We start from the raw sequence: 21,381 nt of genomic DNA, 5'->3' as shown, positions 1-21,381 counted from the left end.
CAGACAGCAAGACTTTAGGGACTTTCAAAACTCGACTTGATGTTTTTTTAGAAGAAATGAGTGGATAGGACTGGCGAGCTTTGTTGGGCTGAATGGCCTGTTCTCATCTAGACTGTTCTAATGAAATGGAGCTGTACCCACAAATGTTAGGTGGTGTCCTATAGGATCTCAGTCCTGATGCATACCTCTAATGCACGGCTCCATTTGCTGTACACCAGTTAGAAACGTCAGAACAGCAATGCCTCTTATAAAAAGGTACAGTTTAAAAGCTGGAGTGGCAGTTGAAGTCTTACTTTTTAAGCTTTCTAGAAGCTTCTAAATCAACAACTCCATAACCTGGCACATGCAGGATGTATGTAAATATAATTTTAATATGTATAAATACATTTGTAAGATTTGTATTTGTGTATTTGTACAAAAATCATGCATAGTTTATTTTCATGAAATTGTACGTGTGTGTTGCCGTTTTCCAACTTAAAATATAGTCTATATATTGGGCAGTGGGGCTGTAATATAAGGGGGCAACCCAAAAAACAGTGGCGGCAGGGGGACTACAGTTCCCATCAGGCAGCAGGAGAGTGCATTCAAAGATGCGAGGATATCATTATGAGTGCACACAAAGTTTTGCACTGGCCAAAGCGGGATCTCAGGTACAGTGTTTTCTTCTTAACCAATCTGGATAAAGATTTCATGGTCACACTGGATTACAACTTTTGTATAAAAGTACATCATATTGTCTTATCGGGGGTTGTGTTCAGCCATGTTAAATTTCCAAAATATAGTTTCTGCCTATTTATTTTCATCTAGACTTTTTTCTGAGAAATATACAGATCCAAAAGAGGAGTATGGTGTCAAGGACCACTGTTACTTTCTTTCAAACCCCTTCCCCCAAGCTTTCAAAACTCCAAAACATCCTGTTTAGTGAGTTTCACAGTTTCAGAGCATCAATTTCGCAAGACTGTATGTAAAAGGGAACTCAACAAAAACAACTATTTATTTCTTGTATAGCCCAAAATGTCTCCATTGGATTAATAAAGTTCACTTAATCTAATCTAAATCACAAGGAATGCCTCAATGGGATTTAACAGGCCCTGTTTTGTGACACCTCCTGACGCCTGACTCTCTAATATACAATATAACAGTACAAACTACTTTGTTCTTGCACAGTGTTCCTCACCAAGTGTACAGTAAGTGCAGACTGCCATGACAACTTTCAAGGCAAAATACAAGAACAGACTATACCACTCACTAAATATAGAACTATCTTATATATGATTTGTTCAAATACATCTGAAGCAAAGTATAAATTAATTAACATAAATGAAAACCAACAATATCTGTCCATCACCTAATCAGAGAAACCATGGCCGGATCGTAGAAAAGGAGTTAGAGGAGCCAGACACAGTCAAAGTACTGGTGATCTCTGCCAACAAGCCATCTTCCCCCTATTGGCCATTCTACAGTTAAGCCAGTGCTGGGCCAGCCAATCTGAAGAAAGGACACTAGTACCCGATGATTCCAGTGCTTCTTTATCTGAAATGACATTTCCATGGGCAGGCAAATAGAGCAGTGGCACCAAGTGCCTCATGACGATACCAAGAAAAGAAACAGAATAGGGGAGGATTAGTAATAGTTTATAAATATCCATCCATCCATTATCCAACCCACTATATCCAAACTACAGGGTCGCGGGGGTCTGCTGGAGCCAATCCCAGCCAACACAGGGCATAAGGCAGGAAAAAAATCCTGGGCAGGACACCAGCCCACACACACACCAAGCACACACTAGGGAACAATATAGAATCACTAATGCACCTAACCTGCATGTCTTTGGACTGTGGGAGGAAACCCACGCAGACACGGGGAGAACATGCAAACTGCACGCAGGGAGGACCTGGGAAGCGAACCTGGGTCTCCTAACTGCAAGGCAGCAGTGCTACCCACTGCGCCACCCGTTTATACTGTAAATATCATATTACTTATATTTTAATACTATTGACTAATAACAGAGATACAGTATGCACAGCTAATTGGCAGCTCTAGTCAAGGTATGCTAAACTGAAGTAGTGAGTCTTCAGCTGGGATTTGAAATCTAAGACTGAAGGGGCATCTATTATTGAGGAAGGCAGCCCACTGCACAGCTTTGGGGCCCTGTGGCTAAAAGCTCAACCTCCTACTGTTATTTTGTTAATCCACGGAATCATAAGCAGTAATGTTAAACTCAGATAAGAAGGCAGGTCTTTTGCCATTTAATGCTTTAAATGTTAAAAAGCAGGATTTTGAAATCTGCCCTAAACTTAACTTTGAGCCATGTGTATAACTGGAGTTATGTGTTTGTACTTCCTGGTTCTTGTAATAATACTTACAGCAGCATTTAAAATTAACTGAAGGCTGTAAAAAGAATGATTTGAGCAGCCAATGAACACCACACTGCAATAGTCAATCCTACTAGCACGGTAGAAATCAACATCTTAATTAAAGAAAAGAAACATATCCTCTAACAGGACAAATCTGACAAAAACTTTGTCATTAATCAGGCAGGATAAAAACGTGTCCATCTGCATCATTTATTGCACCTGCAGCACCAAGCTTACAGCATGATGAGAATGATCAAATCTTCTTCTTGTTTTACTGGCAGTTAGCATTACTGCCAAGAAGAAGAAGATTTGACCATTCTCACACAGCTGTAAAAGATGCTCTGTCTTCTTCTTCTTTCAATGGCGGCAAACCAACTTAAGGTGCATTACGGTCACCTGCTAGACTTACGTGTTATTAAGAAAGAGGAAAAAAACACTACAACTTGAAATACTTATATTTTCCAATTAAATGGTCTCAAATAACTTTAAAATTCTTCTTAAAAAATAATTCTTAAAAAACAGAATATGGATCTATGAATCAATTTACACTCATCTCCATACCTTAATAACTATTCTGTCAATTTACCCATTCCCAGGGATTTAAAATGTTGAACTCATTGTTCAAGTGCCACACACTTTAATAATACATGCTGTACTATCTCTAATTGATTATATGATCTACACACTCCAGACTGATCCTGCCCTGTCTTGAATTGTGCATAATTTAATCGAGAGTGCCCCATCTTGAGGTATGTTAATATAATTTCTCCTCTTTTTGTTTTGCCCCCTTTTCCCATGCATCCAACTCTGATTTTTTTTATTTCTGATTTATTGAATGTTTCTTCTAAATCAATAAAAGGATATTTAGTGGCTTTTTTTTTGTCAAATCATCAACTATTTTGGGTCGTTGGTTTACACCCACATGACTTATATAAAAGTCTATTTGATTATATTCTTATTCTTTTTATACCCTTTGCGTTGATTCACCAACCTTGAAATTTCTATGTATGTTAACAACTGTCCATTCTGAATGTTTACAGGACATCTGCTGATTACTTACATCATCTTTCAATACATTCTGTGTATTACATCTTTGTCTCTGTTGTTCACTTGACATTGACCTGGTTTCCTGATATGCCTGAACAAGTTTCTGACATATATTATGCTATTTCTTTAAAATGAATGCCATATTTTAATATGGAAAGCAAATCAAAACACTTTATCGTAAATGACTATGTGACCCCCACCCCAGTCTAATTTTTCTTCCACACGAGAAGTAAATGCATGATTTAAATTCTCAGGATCTTGCCTATTTAGACTCAGCCGTTCACTCACCACTATTTATTATTTCAGCCTGCTGTGTGTTGGTCAAATATGAGGACAGAAATTTCACTTTACTACGTACATTTAAGAATAACTCTGAAATGAACCAATTACACTACATTTTATTATCAAAGCAAAACCTTACATTTTTTGAAAAAAATTACACCCAAATAAGCCATGATGAAACAGAATGAAATCAAGTTACTGTTCGTGATAGAAGGAGAATAACTGAGTAGTAACTTGTACTGCTTCTTGATGGTAGATATTTATTCAAGTCCATTTATTGATCGTTGCAAGCTTTGATACCAATCCAGCACTGTGATTAATCAGCATTAAAGGAATCAACTGTGAATCAGCTTTATAAACATTATTGAATACCGCCACTGGTAGTCTCCTGTAATAATACTGTGAACCTTAATTCACCCCACCTACTGTAGATGCTTCCAACAGGCCATGGATTCAACAAGCCATTCAGTTTATTAATGTGGGATTAAAAATCTATTTGTGAAACCACGGTAAACCAGGAAATACAAAGAGGTTCATGGTTCCAACCCAACAAGGAGTTGTGGCAATTATGAAATCCAGTCATACACAAAAAGAAAAATTTAGGAGCACAAAGGTTCTGATGGTTGTGGACTTTATTTTGTTTAACTTCACACTACTAACATGGTAAAATTATTAAGCAGCAAACATTAGAACATTTAAATGTATACTGGGTGGTGTATACACTTTATTTTGTGATTAAGTACTGATGAGGGCATGCTGATTTCTCAACTATATTTGAAATAGTGTTTTCCCATTTTAATCTTCATGAATTTTGTGGTCACACTAAAAACTTCTGCAGCTAAGTGTGACTCCACTTATTGTATCTTGTTCTATTTTTCCACAAATGATTTTGTTTGTTTTGAGATGTGCGATTAATTTTGCAAGTGAATCAAATCTGATATGAAGTTTCATATGTATTTTAAAAAAATCTTAAATAAAGCAAACTCTGCCCTGCACCTAACAGGATCAGTGACAATTTCCTCAATTGAACTCTTTTCCTGAAGGGTGTTTTTAGATGATCAAAAAAAATTCTAAATGAGACATCTACTGCTACTGTAATAACATTCGCTGTAAGAAAAAAATGTAATCTGACTGCATATTTATAAGTGACTTGGCATAAAAAAAGAAATTGGCAAAGCATTAATACTGACCATGAGTGTATCAGCGACGGAGTAATGGATCCACCTGGTCAGAAATATCACTGGCGCTACTGCTGCTAGCTACAGTAGGTGATTGACAAATTCATTTGAAACTGTCATTTCCTAAGGCTAATGTTAGGTTGATTATATGTCTGTATGCTCTTTACTCTAGCTGAAGAAATCAATTAATAAAAGATGTAAAAATGGAGACAGAACATAGCAAATGCAATAAAACTGCGTGGTCTCAAGCAATCATGAGAGTAAACTTACTCAAAACAGTAATGGAAGATGCAGGGGCAAACTTTGAGACAGCTTTTTTCATCAACAAATCTAATTCTTCAAATTTCATATAGTGTGAGCAATTTATTAACATTTGGTGACGTGATATTTAGCAGTTTAGCCATGTTTGAATATTTGATAGGATGTCACTTATGATATTTAATAAGTTTGACATGCACACTAATAACAGAAGCTAAAATATTATTGCAGACATACAGTAAATAAACTTAATTTTATTTGAACAATAACAAAATAGGCAAGTTTACAATATTTTGATTCTGTAATATTGTCTTAATGTACATTTTTTTTGCTCTTTGTTTGAATTATGCAAGACACAATGCATATCATTCTGCCAAAACACTAAGAAAGGATTACTGGTAATAGCTCTGTTCCATCAAGTCATTTTTAATATGCATATACTACTGTGCTATGAGAAGTGCAATCTCATCTTGGCAAGATAAAACACAAGGTGGAATCTCATTATGAAATTCATGATACTGTGGCAGAAATATATATGGAAACAGAGTTACTGTTAATTCACTCATCAGCTTATTTTTAAATAAATGAAGGAAAACACATACAAACAAACAGAGACTAGTGCCATGGTGTTTAGGCAGCTAAATCGTCAATGTATTGATTCTCTTCTGTATTCCAAAGCAACTATAACCTCTTCTTTAACCTAATTTAGTAAAGATTATAACAAACCATGTACCCCAAACTGTGCTTTCTTCAATATTTTGGAATACATATGTTATATCTTTTAAAGAATAACATAACAGCTTAATTCACTTCAGTTATATATAAAATATATTTATATCAAATGCAACAAATGAAAAAGTTCATAAGGACAGATGTAAATAGCTTATACTGTAGATATTAGGCTACTAATGTATGTGTCCTAATACTTCGTTTTGAAAAAGAATAAATTTGTTATATCTTTTAATGACTAACAGTTTAATTCATTTCACAGCTATACATAAAATAGATTTATATCAAATGCAACAAAAACTTAAGAACATAAGTAAATTGTTTATAATCCTACTTGACAACTAATGAAAATGTACTAATACTTCATGAAAATTAAAAAAGGTGATGATAGGCCTGTTTACTCTTTGAGAAAAAGCACATTCTATTAACCTTTTTTGTATGCAATACAAGAAATCATAAAAATAAATTAAATGGCAAAATCACATATGGAAAATCAAAATCAATAGGTGTTCCCTCTTTCTATTCAGTCTCTTTTGGGAAGACTAGTGACATTTTCAAAGAACCATCTTTGGCTGCACTGGCTTCAGATTAAAGGTCTATGGTTCCTTTCAGTTTAAATTTCTTAGCTGAACGCTCACTTGATTTTAGCTGAAACTTGCTACCGTAGACATGGGTAATAAATCCATCAATTTCCACTGTAAAGACACTATTACGTTTGGGAATGACTGTTGAAAAAAAGGATAAGACAAATATTTTAGAATAAATGAAACTGTACAAAATACACAAAATACAACCACTTAATTATAGGCTGCTTTACACACCTTTTAACCTATCATGTTGTGTAACAATTCTGAAGACATGTTTAGTCTCTTGTAAAATAATTCCTGTAGTTCCTACATAAGATGGACATTTTGATTTGGTCACTGTGAATCAGAAAAAAAAAGTGTTATTCTTCGATATCAGCAATACCTACTGTAGAACAGAATAAAAACTGTAATCTGAAAGTACACCCTTAATATTCCTAAGCAAGCAGTGAAGGTATTTTTATTTAAATTAGATATGTGATTAATAAATGATATTTTCAGTTGGTCGATACATTTAAATACAGGTCCTATATTATACTGTTCCATAAACATGTTACCAAAAGGTTACCTGTGACAATGGCTCCATGGAAGTCCGCTTTTAACAGCTTGGACTGAATCATCTGGGGATTGCTATAAAAAGTAAATAAAATTATATGTTACAGTGGAAACATTCTCACTGCACAGCTTAAACACAAGAAAAAACTGCAAACTCCTAACAGATTATACTCTCAATCAAAACACATTAGAAAGTATGTTTTTATGGACTGACTAAACTACTGAACTCATATGCAGCTGCTAGAATGGAACGTATTTGTTACACCACTTAACATTTGGAGTAAAGAAGAGCTGCACTTTTTTTTTTTTTTTGGTGTGTTTGCGTTTACTTTAAAATATTTTTTTCTAGTATGCCTGCTATTGTTGAGTTTCCAATGAACCAGAACTTCCAACACACACACATTCTACACCAAAACAACTTGAAAACTTTTCTATGACTTGTGTATAGAAGTATGCCAAATGGTGTAGGGTGTGCTTATGGTCCTGACCCAAATGCTCCAGTGTTAAACATTCTTCATTACAGTGGATGAAGACTTAAGTAAACATTAGATTTTTTTTTGAGGTTTAGACTATTGTTTCTGGGATGCTCCAAGGACACCCCAAATCTCCACAACACACAAATAAAAAAATAATAATTTTGAGACATATGGAAAAGGTAATTATAGAATGTGATACAGGAGACATTACCATGCTCACCTATAATATAAAAACTTACGATTCTGGGGATAGTCCATTGCAGAGATCGCGAATGTACTGTTTCCATAACTCATTCAAAGGCAAAAACTGTGCATACCTTTAAATGAATAAAAAAATAAAATAGCTAGCGTTAAGCAGATGAAAATACAGGTTCAGAGGAAGTTAGAAAGTAAACATTTGCAAGAGGATTAAAGCTCACTACTGACCTCTGCTGTTCAGGTTTCAGATGAAAAAGCTTCATTTCTCTTTTCTGTTTAGCAGAGAGGCCTTTAGATTTCTTTTTCTTTTGTGTTTTTTTGCCATTGTATTTGTGCTCTAAAACCACTGCCTTGTAATCAGTATGTCTCTGTATTTCCTCCTCTTGCAGATTATGGAGGCTACGCTTCAAAAATGAATCTATAAAAGCTTTAGCCTGCTTGGATTCTTGAGGCTGTAGAAAGGGTAGAAGAATTAAAAATTTTTTTTTTATAAAAGTACAAACAGCTTGATTAAGGAGAAAGCAGTGTGATTAAACATTAAGAATCTCTGTATACTGTGCTAGGTTACGTTTTACTTATTTAACTAAAAACAAAGCATCTATGTAAGACAAGGTTTGTTGTTATTTCAATATTGTAATAACATACTAAAATGAAGACAGGTTAAAAACTCAAATGTCATTAAATGAATACTCCACCCAACATCAGCATTTTTTTTAATATGCTACATACCCGATGTAGTTTGTAGTAATGGCTGAGAAAAACTTAACTGTTGTTCAACATTGAAAAACAGGGAACAATATCAAAATATCCACATTACTTGTGTCACATTATCTACTTGTCAAGTCATCCAGCTGTATGCTCACTGTGACCCAAACACTTATTTTTACTAAAATATTGCTAAATAAGTCATTTCTGGAAAATGATCTTGTGAACAAAACCAAAGCATGCTCAGGCATTTGAATTGACCAGTAAATAAAGGGGGGAGTAGGGTGGTCATGGGTCCAGTTCAGTAACAACATATTAATTGGCTAATATAGCAACAGCGCAAAGTTCACTGAGAGACATGTACAACTGAAAATTAGAAGTTAAAGAAAAGTGAGTGAAAGCATTATTAGGAAGATAATATGTATACCTGAGATGCTTCAACAAGCTGAAGGTTAATTTACTTGTGTAGTTTCACAGCCTCCTACTAAATACATTCTTCAGTATTCCAGTTGGGATTAATAAAGTATCTATCTATCTATCTATGATGATGCATGTCCGTGTGGAGAACATACAGCATATCAAATTTTTTAAAAGCACACTGTGCTCCTTCGTGGCAATGTAAGCAAGAGCCATAAAATATATTTGATTTTAGTCGTGTGCTATGAATTACCTTCATTAATTAGTTGCAAAAAAAATTTCAGGTAAACACAAAAGTGTGAAAAAGGCTTCAAGGAGTAATAGTCTCTGTTTTACATCCCAAAAAAATCTTTTAACCCCCACAAAAAACTATTTAGTGAATTTTGTTATTTTTAGCATCAATTTAAAAAAAACTGTGCAAAATAAAATACAGCTCTTTATCACATAAACGCTTTGCTCAAACAAAGTAAATGCGCACATGCAGCAGGGAAGGATGCTCCAACAATGCACACATACCACAACACAAATGACCAGTTTGAATGGCATAACTCGATAAGTCTGGTTTATTGTTGTTGAATCACACCACGATCCATCCCAGGTGGCACAGTTTGCAGTGTGACATCTTTTGGTATTCAGCAGTGGCCCTAAGACATCTGGATTAAAAAGGCCTTTAAGAAGCACCCGTCCTTATCAGCATAAGGTAAAAGAGAATTCTGTTAACTGTTCTCACAGGCACAGGCTGTATAAGCAATCTGAAGTGGAGTACATCCTGTTAGCATCAGCCAAGCTCTCGCTCTCAACTTAGCCCCACTGCACTGCAAAGAACCACCTCCACAGTCAGATGTGTGGGAATGACCAGGAAAAAGAGCAACATATCAAAAGGGCATTTACATTTGAGATGAGGCCAGTCTAATAAAGCAGAATTTCAAAAGCTGAAAATATATTCATTTAATAAACAGGGATTACCCAACGATGCAAGACAGTACAATATTTGCTGATTACCTTAATATGCAACAGTTTTGCATGCTCACTAGGAATATGGGAGCAAAGGAGATCTGAAAATTAAAAAGTAAAAACAGTCGTGATTATTCAGAATGAAGGAAAACATAACCACCCTCAAAATCATCAAATATTACTAATCACAAAATCATAGGATCCAACTATTACTTAATGAATACAAACATATTGAAATCTAGTCTAATAATAGAAATTTAGCAAAATTTGTTGTACATGTACTATGTTCTCATATCAGTTATAAAATATCTGTGACAATGCTGAAGTGTAAACCTATTAGAAACTTCACATCGTCTTATTGTTATCTACTTTGAGCACCATATATGTCTATGTCTTGAATGACAGCAGTCCCGAAAAAGGTCACACTAATAAGGTCAATAACTAATGAAAACTCCAAAGAGATGGAAAAAATATCATTTTCAACCATGATTTGAGAATTTCATGGCTACAACTATAAAAGACTTAACCATGAGCACCTGAACAACCCTAACTGAGGCTGACTTGTGTGTTAAAAACTGAATGAGGTATTTATTGCAGCTATCCTGATAATGCCGAAAGGCAGCTAAATGGATGGAGTGAAAACTACAAGAACACAGATAAAACATCTCCACTAACTCATGGTCTTTTCCTTACAGAGCCAATTTAACCTGCTCATGCTGCATTGTGACTTGTATGATGCACTGCAAAACAAAACCAATGCAATACTCTTTGCACAACGACTCTTAATATAAATATAATACATAAAATAATCTGTAAGGCCACACCATACAGGTCAGATGCAGCACATGATACTGCACGTTTCACAGTGAGTATTCAGTACTTGAAATGGACACCTCTTCTAAATTGTACTGGCAGCTTTTCTTATCCCCTTGGCAGTCAAAACATCACCCGAAACCCCTTTATCGAATGTTGTTGGATCCATAGAGAAAGGTCAAAGCAATTACACACAGAACGTACAGTTAGGTCCATAAATATTTGGACAGAGACAACTTTTTTCTAATTTTGGTTCTGTACATTACCACAATGAATTTTAAATGAAACAACTCAGATGCAGTTGAAGTGCAGACTTTCAGCTTTAAGTCAGTGGGGTGAACAAAACGATTGCATACAAATGTGAGGCAACTAAAGCATTTTTTTAACACAATCCCTTCATTTCAGGGGCTCAAAAGTAATTGGACAATTGACTCAAAGGCTATTTCATGGGCAGGTGTGGGCAAGTCCGTCGTTATGTCATTATCAATTAAGCAGGTAAAAGGCCTGGAGTGGATTTGAGGTGTGGTGCTTGCATGTGGAAGATTTTGCTGTGAACAAACCGAAAACAGAAAAAACCCATCCGAAATCTACAGTTTGGTACATCCTGAGAAAGAAAGCAAGCACTGGTGAACTCAGCAACACAAAAAGACCTGGACGTCCAAGGAAGACAACAGTGGTGGATGATCGCAGAATCATTTCCATGGTGAAGAGAAACCCCTTCACAACAGCCAACCAAGTGAACAACACTCTCCAGTGGGTAGGCGTATCGATATCCAAGTCTACAATAAAGAGAAGACTGCATGAAAGTAAATACAGAGGGTGCACTGCAAGGTGCAAGCCACTCATAAGCCTCAAGAATAGAAAGGCTAGATTGGACTTTGCTAAAGAACATCTAAAAAAGCCAGCACAGTTCTGGAAAAATATTCTTTGGACAGATGAAACCAAGATCAACCTCTACCAGAATGATGGCAAGGAAAAAGTATGGAGAAGGCGTGGAACAGCCCATTATCCAAAGCATACCACATCATCTATAAAACACGGTGGAGGCAGTGTGATGGCTTGGGCATGCATGGCTGCCAGTGGCACTGGGACACTAGTGTTTATTGATGATGTGACACAGGACAGAAGCAGCCAAATGAATTCTGAGGTGTTCAGAGACATATTGTCTGCTCAAATCCAGCTAAATACAGTCAAATTGATTGGGCGGCGTTTCATGATACAGATGGACAATGACCCAAAACATACAGCCAAAGCAACCCGGGAGTTTATTAAAGCAAAGAACTGGAAAATTCTTGAACGGCCAAGTCAGTCACCTGATCTTAACCCAATTGAGCATGCACTTCACTCGTTGAAGACTAAACTTCGGACAGAAAGGCCCACAAACAAACAACAACTGAAAGCCTCTGCAGTAAACGCCTGGCAGAGCATTAAAAAGGAGGAAACCCAGCATCTGGTGATGTCCATGAGTTCAAGACTTCAGGATGTCATTGCCAGCAAAGGGTTTTCAACCAAGTATTTGACATGAACATTTTATTTCCAGTTATTTAATTTGTCCAATTACTTTTGAGCCCCTTAAATGAAGGGATTATGTTAAAAAAAATATTTCAGTTGCCTCACATTTTTATGAAATCGTTTTGTTCACCCCACTGAATTAAAGCTGAAAGTCTGCACTTAAATTGCATCTGAGCTGTTTCATTTAACATTCATTGTGGTAATGTACAGAACCAAAATTAGAAAAAAGTTGTCTCTGTCCAAATATTTATGGACCTAACTGTACATCGTCTATAGAAAGAAAGTGTCAATATGGAAGCATCATCAAATCCCTGACATTTTATGCTATTTAGAAATCCTGGACGGATACACTTTTAGGTACCAAGAAAAGCACGACTGGGAAAAACAGGGCGTATGGTCGTTCACCCTACCCTGCGTATATTTAACTAGCACGAGTTATCGTGTATATGTGTATGCTTGTCCTATGATGGACTGATACTCTGTCCAGATTGGTTTCAGCTAAAGCACACCCAAGACTGGTCAAACCAGTAACAGATGACGGATAGAGGTTTCATTATTTCATCTGTTTGAGCGCACATTATGCTCAGTACGAAAAACCGATGTATCAGTAAGAGATGATACGCTACAGCTTCATTCAATTAAACTTTTCAATACTTACGAAATGTTCGGCTTTTTAAAAGTGGCATCAATCTAAACTTGTCAGAGCGCAAAAGTGCTTTTTTTGCACTTACAGTAAGTCATGTTATTTGTGCAGAAAACAAGGCTCATGCTACAACTTACAAGGAACATCAAACGAGCTACCGAGCTACTCGAAAACATGATACCTGAACATATAACATAGTTTCATCGCTCTTTTTTCTCATATTTCATATATCCATTATATTTTTATGAAATAATTGAGCGGATTGTCTCTCCTCCGGATTTATAGCCTAGATGCAAAAGGGTAAAAGTACAGTTCAGAACACTCACTCTGCTATGCATTTATAAAATATAAACCCAAATAATTACTTCGCTTCAATTCACATTTAAAATTACATGCCAAAAATATAATAAACCTTACTCTCCATTGTAAATAAATCCTTCTCTCTTTCGTTAAGCTTCTCAATAAGCGTGCATTTCACTTCCGCTGCGATACAAAAGTAGCCGATTGCCGATCAAGCGAGCAGCCCACTAACAAGGCAGCACTTGTCTATTATCGAGAGCGTAATCACGGCGTAATAACGGCGTTTGGTAAAGATGCATGCAGTTCTTTGAATTGAATAAAAAAACAGGCGACAGTAAAGTTATTGTCGTTACTTCGTATTATTTTATACTTATTTTTTTACTTCTGAATGATACTGGACACTTTGAAAACATTTTCGTGTCTCGAATCTCGATTCATTTGTGGTACCACCAGAATATAGATGTATTGTCGGCGACGTTTATGGGCACAATGAATGTGGATCATTTAATGACTCAAGGATATTAAAATCCCTTTTATGAGTACCTTTTGTTCCTACCACATTTTTGTTAAAATTCAAAGAACACGTTCGTTTTGTAAACTGCTCATTATCATTAACTTGGAATAAACCAATTGTTGATTCATATTTGAGGGGTGTGACGTATCTGCGGCGGTTACGGACCGTAAGGCACAAGGCTGCAGGTTCAGTAAACATCACCACTCATTAATAATTTGGACCAAATGTGAAATTGTGCTTGGCAGTTCTGCTTCTGTATGAACATATACACAACTATGCTTGTCATTTTATAAATTGCTTTGAAGAAAAAAATTCTTACACGGCTCCGTAAAACCATATATAATAATGAAATCGTTCTAGAGCGAGTGCAGATTTTGCTAATAGTAAATGACAGGCACTTTATCAAGAAACATAAGAAAGATATATTAGGATAAGAATAATTTCTGTATTACATTACAGTGTTGATTTATTCAAGTATGTTGGTTTGAATATACATGTACAAATATTATGTAAAATGGATTCTTTATGTATGTAGTTGCACTCTTGTCTGTGTGGGGTTTTCATCAGATGTTATGGTTTTCTTCTATCTTCCTGAAATTGTGTATGGTCCATCAGTCACTGACTTAAAATTGGCCCAGTATAAGTGAGTGTAGCACGGATGGATTGTTACCCCGATTTTGGGTTGGTTCCTGGCTAGTGCCCAAGTACTTCCAGGAAAGGCTCTGCCCCTCGACCCTAAACTGGAATTAGTGGGTTATAATGTTAAAGGATGTGCTTATTAGCTGTAGACTTTAACCTCATTCAATTGATGGCTCTCTCATTGACTTTTTATACCTAATTCTTAACGCTTCAGATACCTTATCTGTCTATGTTTGCTGTGAGTTTACACATCAAATATATTAATAACAAATAAGCAAGCAAATAATTATTTTTGCAAAGTATTTAGTGACAATCAATTTTTCCAATTATATTCTATCATAATTGTTTGGAGGGTATCATTTTACACAAGGACTTCAGTTATCTGTATTTCTACATAAACATTTTATTCTTGTTATATTAAATTTCAAAAAAGGTCTACAACCAAATAAGCAGGCATCTTGTTTTTATGTGATTATGCAGGGATAGAATTATTAACATACAGACTGAGTGAAAAGAGAATATAGTCTCTGTGTCCAGAGTATGTGCGTAATCGTTAAAAGCTCATTTTAGTAATGTAATTTTGTATTAATACATATAGCTGATTAACTGAAAGTCAGCCTTTTTTGGAGCCTTCTTCCTATTCTTCCTCTTTTTTTTTTCAAATATTTTTGGATATTCTATGATTTGCCCTTATTTAGTAACTTCTAAAAAAACTTTATTATAACAAACCCTGATTTATTTTGCAATTGTCTGTAATGGTGGTGGAGTGTGGTGGCACGGTGGCGCAGTGGGTAGCGCTGCTGCCTCACAGTTAGGAGACCCGGGTTCGCTTCCTGGATCTGCTGGAGTTTACATGTTCTCCCCGTGTCTGTGTGGGTTTCCTCCGGATACTCTGGTTTCCTCCCACAGTTCAAAGACATGCAGGTAAGGTGCATTGGCAATCCTAAATTGTCGTGTGTGTGTGCGCGCCCTGCGGTGGGCTGGTGCCCTGCCCGGGGTTTGTTTCCTGCATTGCGCCCTGTGTTGGCTGGGATTGGCTCCAGCAGACCCCCATGACCCTGTAGTTAGGATGTAGCGGGTTGGGTAATGGATGGATGGTGGTGGAGTGCTGACTCTGAGGCTAGGGATCTGTGCCAGCAATTAAAAGGTTGCTGGCTCGAATCCTGTAATTGCCAGAAATGATTCCACTCTTTTGGGCCCTTGAACAAGGCCCTGAACCTGTAATTACATCATCCTGGGTATGACATTAGCCTACATCCAGCCCTGCAAGCAGGTCCTTCAACTTGCATGGAAAACGTGGGCCCTCCAGCCACTGTAAAATACCCCACAGTATTCCATTCCATTCAAATTAGTGCGTTGCATGGTTGTCCTGTGTCCTAATTTCGGATCCTGAGTTGGTCTGTTGTGTAGTGGGTGCCGCAACGCACTGTATCAATGCGTGCTCCTAACTGCTATAGCAGTGGTTTTCAAATTCAGTCCCGGGTGCACCCTGTGGCTACATGATTTTGTTTCAACAAAAGCGAGTAATTCTTGCTTTTAATTGATCTCATTGTTTAATTGCCTTCAATTGTGTTTCCTTCTCTTATTTTGCATTCATAAAAGTACTAAATATTAGTATTTTTATTGTATATTTAGAAGCTTAACTCATTAGGTCATTTTCTTTTAAATTCATTTTTTCTCAGGAGTTTACTGTCTTAATTATATCTGAATTCTGACAATTAATGACAAGCACAGCAGACATCGGGGCAAATGACGCTGAATGATAGGGCAGCTATTTTAATGTTACTTACCTCTGTGCTTATTAGTATATAAAACCAGAAAGCTAAAAAGAACAACATATTTAAAAGCAAAAAACAAATTCTTATGCTATTATCTCCTGTTTCACTCAGTAAAAATTCAACTACTTTGAAATTTATGGAATGATACAAAAACAGAGCACACATACTGGGAAGTAGCAACTTGCTTGGTTAATGAATGGTTATTGTAAGTGTCCAATTAAAAGAAGACGTTGGTTGGAATTTAAACCTGCAGCCATAGTGGGCCTGTAGGACTGAACTTGAGAACCACAGGTCTACTGTGACTGCCATGAAGTTTAAAATTTTCAAATATTTTTAATTTGTGTAAATACTTTGGTGTTGTGTTAAAAGTAAAACTGCTCAAAAATTTGAATGGATGGTGCAATGTGTAGTGTTGCTATCCTAAAGCTTTAGAAGGTTGATTCTAGCTGAACTTCCTTCTTTATTTTACTTTGCATGTTCTCTTTGTTTTTGCATGAAATTTTAATTGGAAACCAACCTCAGTCCAAATACATACTGCTAGACTGATTGGTGGCTTGAAACTGAACAAATAGAAGGCTTGAAACTGAACAAATAGAAGTGAGAATCTCCCTATCTGAGGTTGATTCCTGCCTTGGAATTAATGCTGTTGAGAGTTCAGAAAATGGGTGGATGGTGTAATAAGAGTATACGTTGTGATGGACGGCCGGCAACTCAATCCGGCCGACACACCCAGGACGCTAGATGGCGACTTCCCTGCAGCATAGCGGGACCCCGGATTCCCGCAGGGCACTATGGGAGATGGAGTTCGGCTTCACAGCCCTGCTGGATAACGTGGGTGCCGCCAGGTGACGCTGCAGGGAAACACAGGGATTTCATTTTCCCATATAGCTCGGAAGTACTCCCAAGTCACGGGGATGGAAGGATAGAAGTACTTCCAGGCTGAAGAAAATACAATTCTCCATCTGACCCGGAAGTGTTGTCAAATCACGTGAACAGAAGAGGAGAAGCACTTCCGGGTCAAGGACTATAAAACGGACTGGTGAAGACCCAGCAAGAGAGCCAGAGTTGGGAGGGAGTGTGAAGGAGCTACTGGGAGGAAAGAATTGTTGTATTTATTGTGTTAGTTTATAGTGTATTTGGTGGATGTGGTGTTGTGAAGGCACTTTTGATAAAAGAGAATTAAAAAATATTCTTAGTGCTTTTACAATTGTGTTCAGAGCATCTGTCTGTTGGGTTTCACGGGGCAACAACATTTAATTTGTCACTGTATACTCCATGCAAATATATCTTATACTGTAAATCTGACTTTTTCTACTCAGATGCACAGTTGACCCAGAGCCAGATTTAGCACAGGGTTCACCATATAGAACTGCTAGGTATGCATTATAAGCAAAGACAGATAGACACAACTGCGAAACAGGCAGTCAGACTGAGGAGTATTGTATACTATTTTATCAAAGTCAGCATGAAACTGTATCCTCTTTTGCCTTGTTTGGAATGGCATGATTCACCTTTGAAGCTGACGGACAGATGGGCGATAACGTCATCCGATTCTGAAAATCCTTCCACTGCACGGTGAAAATGGCACATCGGGCACCCACTCCCGAACTGGGTTCTTGCCATTGGCTTCCTTCATCTGTTATGCAGCATAAGCTGTCATTAAACAAAGCTGTTATTTCTCCTATGTAATTTCTTACTGCCGTATCAGTAAGGGAGGGGTATCGCCTTTTTATATTATATCTATATAGATTTGGGTTATGTAACATGCCGCAATTACAAAATAACTCATTCCCAGGGAACTAACACCCCCTGTTGGATGCAGATGGATAAACAGTTCTAATTTGTTGTAACATTTGGCCAGTTGCAGACAGTTCTACCTTTGAATTTAGTAGATAGCCATGCTGATTTCCATACTGTACTGCTATGTTAAGCTCAAGCAGTATATTTTACATGGCAAGAAGAAAAGCAATTATATTGCTTGATATTTTAATCTTTGCCCATGTCTGTATATGCTACTACAATGTTTTGGAGCATTCCTTACAGATATAATATATAATTGTAAAATTTAATAAGCTGAGCTATATTTTTTTACTATTGAGAAAAATGAAATCTAAACAAACATCTTTTGTGCCATTGCTGACTTGCATGTGCTTACATAACAAACTTTGTTTTCTCTCCATTTTATCTTTAAAACATAAAAGGATAGTTTTGTTAATAAAATCAATCATAAATGCCAAACCCTATTCAAGACACATCATATCATACATATTGTAAGACCAATAAGTCTGATTTTATTTTCTACACAAAGCCCAGACAAGGAGTCTTGTTGGCTAAATTAAAAATCCTAATGAGAGAGCTTCATTACCCATCAGTTTCACCTCTGTTACATTCTAAGTTTTTAGGTACTGAAGCCAGGTGTATTTAGTACCTCAAATTTGTAGTGGGCAACAGTCCAAACAGTCTAAACTGTGACTTTCATTGTTCTTACAAAATGTGATTTTGAATATAAAACAGTGGCTCTGAAAACTTTGCTTATTGTATGTCATCATAAGAAGTGAAGAAAATATCCCTCCTGATGGGATTAAAGTGTGCAACCTGAGAAAGCTGACAGCTGCAGCTGTTTATTCAGTCAACTGGACTGCTTTGTTCTATGTTTTAATGCAGCCACAATTCACTATAATGGTATATTTGACTCTATAGTGCCTTATGGTTGGAAGTGCAAACTGAATTTTACCAGACTTCTCTTCTTTCTCTAATGTGAATTGCTGCACATTAACTGGCACAATTCCAGCAGGCTGCCTAGTTCATGCCATTGTATAAGTTTGTTTAATGGCATTGCAACTCTAAACCACAGCTGTCATATATATTCCTAGCCCTCAGCTTTAGTGACTGAAGAAACCAGCATTGCTGGAGAGAGAGGGCACTTTTCATGCCGATTAGAATAAATATGCACTCTCAGATGTTGATGTGGAGCTTATTGGAGTTTTTCTATCCATTTACTTTGAAGACAGTTTGTGGCATCTGACCCTTAATGAGAACCACATAATGTACACACATTCACACAACATCAGGTTATCTGATTGCATGTGTTTGAAGTAAAAGACAAATCAACAAATGAAACATCTAGCTGCACAGAGGTATACATGAAAAATACACTCAAACAGCATTTTACAACAGATTTGAATTACTGATAAAAAGATTAAAAGACAAAGTCCAATCCACTGTGCCATCATGCTGCTCTCATTAAAAAATGTACTATTTATCTGTAATATTGCATTATGGCTACATATGTCCCTTTAATGAAATATGCAAGTTCAGGAAATAAGTGAATATCATATCAAAGAAACATAACATATCTGAATGACATTGACCTATATTAAAGAAATGTAAAATCCAAATTTAATACATTTCCTTAGGATGTGAATTGAGCTGAGGTCAGTGAATTGACAGCAGTCATAATATCAATAAATACTAGTGACCAACTTCCATTGGCAGTCAGGCATGCTCATGCCATAACACTGCCTCCGCCATGTTTCACAGATGATGCAGAAATGCATTGGATCATGAGTCATCCCTTATCTTCTCCACACTCTTCTCTTTCCATCATTCAGATTCATACTGTATTGAACTTAGTTTCATTTATCCAAAGAAAATTGTTTCAGAACTGGACAGCCTTTTAAAAATTGTTTTCTGGCAAAGTCTAACTGGCCCTTCCTATGCTTGAGGTTTACCAGTGGTGTGAATTTTGTGGTAAACCCTCTGTATTTATTTTCCTGACATTTTCTGTTGATTGCAGACTTTGGCAATGATAGGTCTATCATTGGGTTGATCTTCGTTGGCTAAATGTTTTTCTTCAACAAGGAAAGAACTCTGTAATCATCCAGGTGAGTTGTCTTCCGTGATTGTCAGGCCTAGAGGAGTTGCTCAGCTCACCAGTGTCTTCTTTCTTTTTAAGAATGTGCCAAATGGTTGATTTGACCACTTCTTGTGTTTCTGCTATCTCTCTGATGGGTTTGTTTTGTTTTCTCAGCATAATGATAGCCAGTTTTTACTTACAAGGACAGCTTTTATTGAGAGTTCACAGCAACAGCTTCCAAATGCAAATTCCATGCTTGGAATCAATTCCAGGCCTTTTATTTACTAAATAGTTGATGAAATAACAAGAGAACTGTTCACACCTGGCTTTGGAATAGCTTCTCAGTCAGTTGTCCATAAACTTTTGAGCCCCTGAAAATAGGGGAACTATGCAGAATGGCTGTTGTTCCTAAATGGCTCATACAATATTTTTATTAAACCCCTTGAATTAAAGCTGAAAGTTTACACTTCAATCACATAATGATTGTTTTATTACAAATCCATTTGTGTAAAGAGCCAACATTATGAAAATTGTGTCACTGTCCAAATACTCATGGACCTGACTGTATATCTGGGGTCACACTAACACTTAGATAGATAGATAGATAGATAGATAGATAGATAGATAGATAGATAGATAGATAGATAGATAGATAGATAGATAGATACTTTATTAATCCCAAGGGGAAATTCACATACAAAAACTGAAAGTCATTGTTTCAGTGTCACTAGAAGATACAATTGACTTATGCCAGATTCACCTTCAAGGAATCCTCAGATCGGAGAAGTACCACCATTCTAGGGTACAAATAGTTACTGCCTACCAGGAATAAACACATGTAGTAGGAAGTAGTATAGTGTTCCTAGATGGGAAGAAGATTAGTCTATTAAAGACATACTGTATATAAGGGAATGAAAGGGAAAAATGATGAGTGTGGTGAAGTAGGAAAGTAGTAGTCCATCACTGTTTATTAATAGAAATAATTGTAGTAAATCTCAATTATACAGCTGGGTGCTTCTTATTTTTGTGCTTAAATAAAAATAAAATAGCCTGATATCTGCATATTTTTGAATTTATGATTCTATGCAGCACAATTGGTGGCATTATGACAAGAAGCAAGAAATACAAGCCCAGTATACTCTTGAGGTAACACATTAGTACAGTGGTTAGCCTCACTTCCTCAGAGATCCTGGTGACAGTGTTTGAATCCTAGCGAAGTCACATTGATTTGGATTTTCTCCAGGTATTCCAATTTCCCCTGACATTCCAAATGATGTGTGTTAGGTATGATAATGACTTTAAATTTGCTGTGAATAAGCATTATTGTGCCCTGCGATGGACTGATATCTCTTTAGTTATTGATTCATACCTTGCTTCAGATGGAGCCCAGACAGTCTCTGGCTGCATGTAACCCTGAACTACAATAAGTAAATAAATTGGTTGATGCTTAGACAAGGTGCACCATACTTCAACCTTACTTGCAGTAATTTACTTTCAAAGGTTAGTCTCATGCATGAGTATTTGCAAAAATAAGGTTAGGTTTGCTGCTTTCTAGTTCAAAGAGACTAGGTTCAAATCTTGGTCTT

At 36.6% G+C, this 21,381-nt stretch overlaps 1 protein-coding gene across 1 annotated transcript; it reads right to left on the bottom strand.

Annotated features, from left to right (window-relative positions):
- Positions 1 to 5,356: 5,356 nt before the first annotated feature.
- pop4 (POP4 homolog, ribonuclease P/MRP subunit) lies at positions 5,357 to 13,214 on the bottom strand. The gene is made up of 7 exons (XM_028809664.2): positions 13,126 to 13,214; positions 9,789 to 9,841; positions 7,893 to 8,116; positions 7,706 to 7,783; positions 7,004 to 7,065; positions 6,673 to 6,774; positions 5,357 to 6,576 (listed from the first exon to the last, which is right to left on the bottom strand). Exons 1-7 carry the CDS (start codon positions 13,130 to 13,132, stop codon positions 6,440 to 6,442), a joined length of 663 nt encoding a protein of 220 aa, XP_028665497.1. The 5' UTR covers positions 13,133 to 13,214; the 3' UTR covers positions 5,357 to 6,439.
- Positions 13,215 to 21,381: the final 8,167 nt, after the last annotated feature.

The sequence above is a fragment of the Erpetoichthys calabaricus genome, chromosome 9, assembly GCF_900747795.2.
Source record: "Erpetoichthys calabaricus chromosome 9, fErpCal1.3, whole genome shotgun sequence".
Classification (NCBI taxonomy): Eukaryota; Metazoa; Chordata; class Cladistia; order Polypteriformes; family Polypteridae; genus Erpetoichthys; species Erpetoichthys calabaricus.
Note: the sequence above shows the minus strand (reverse complement) of the source record. Positions and strands in the feature narration are given on the sequence as shown.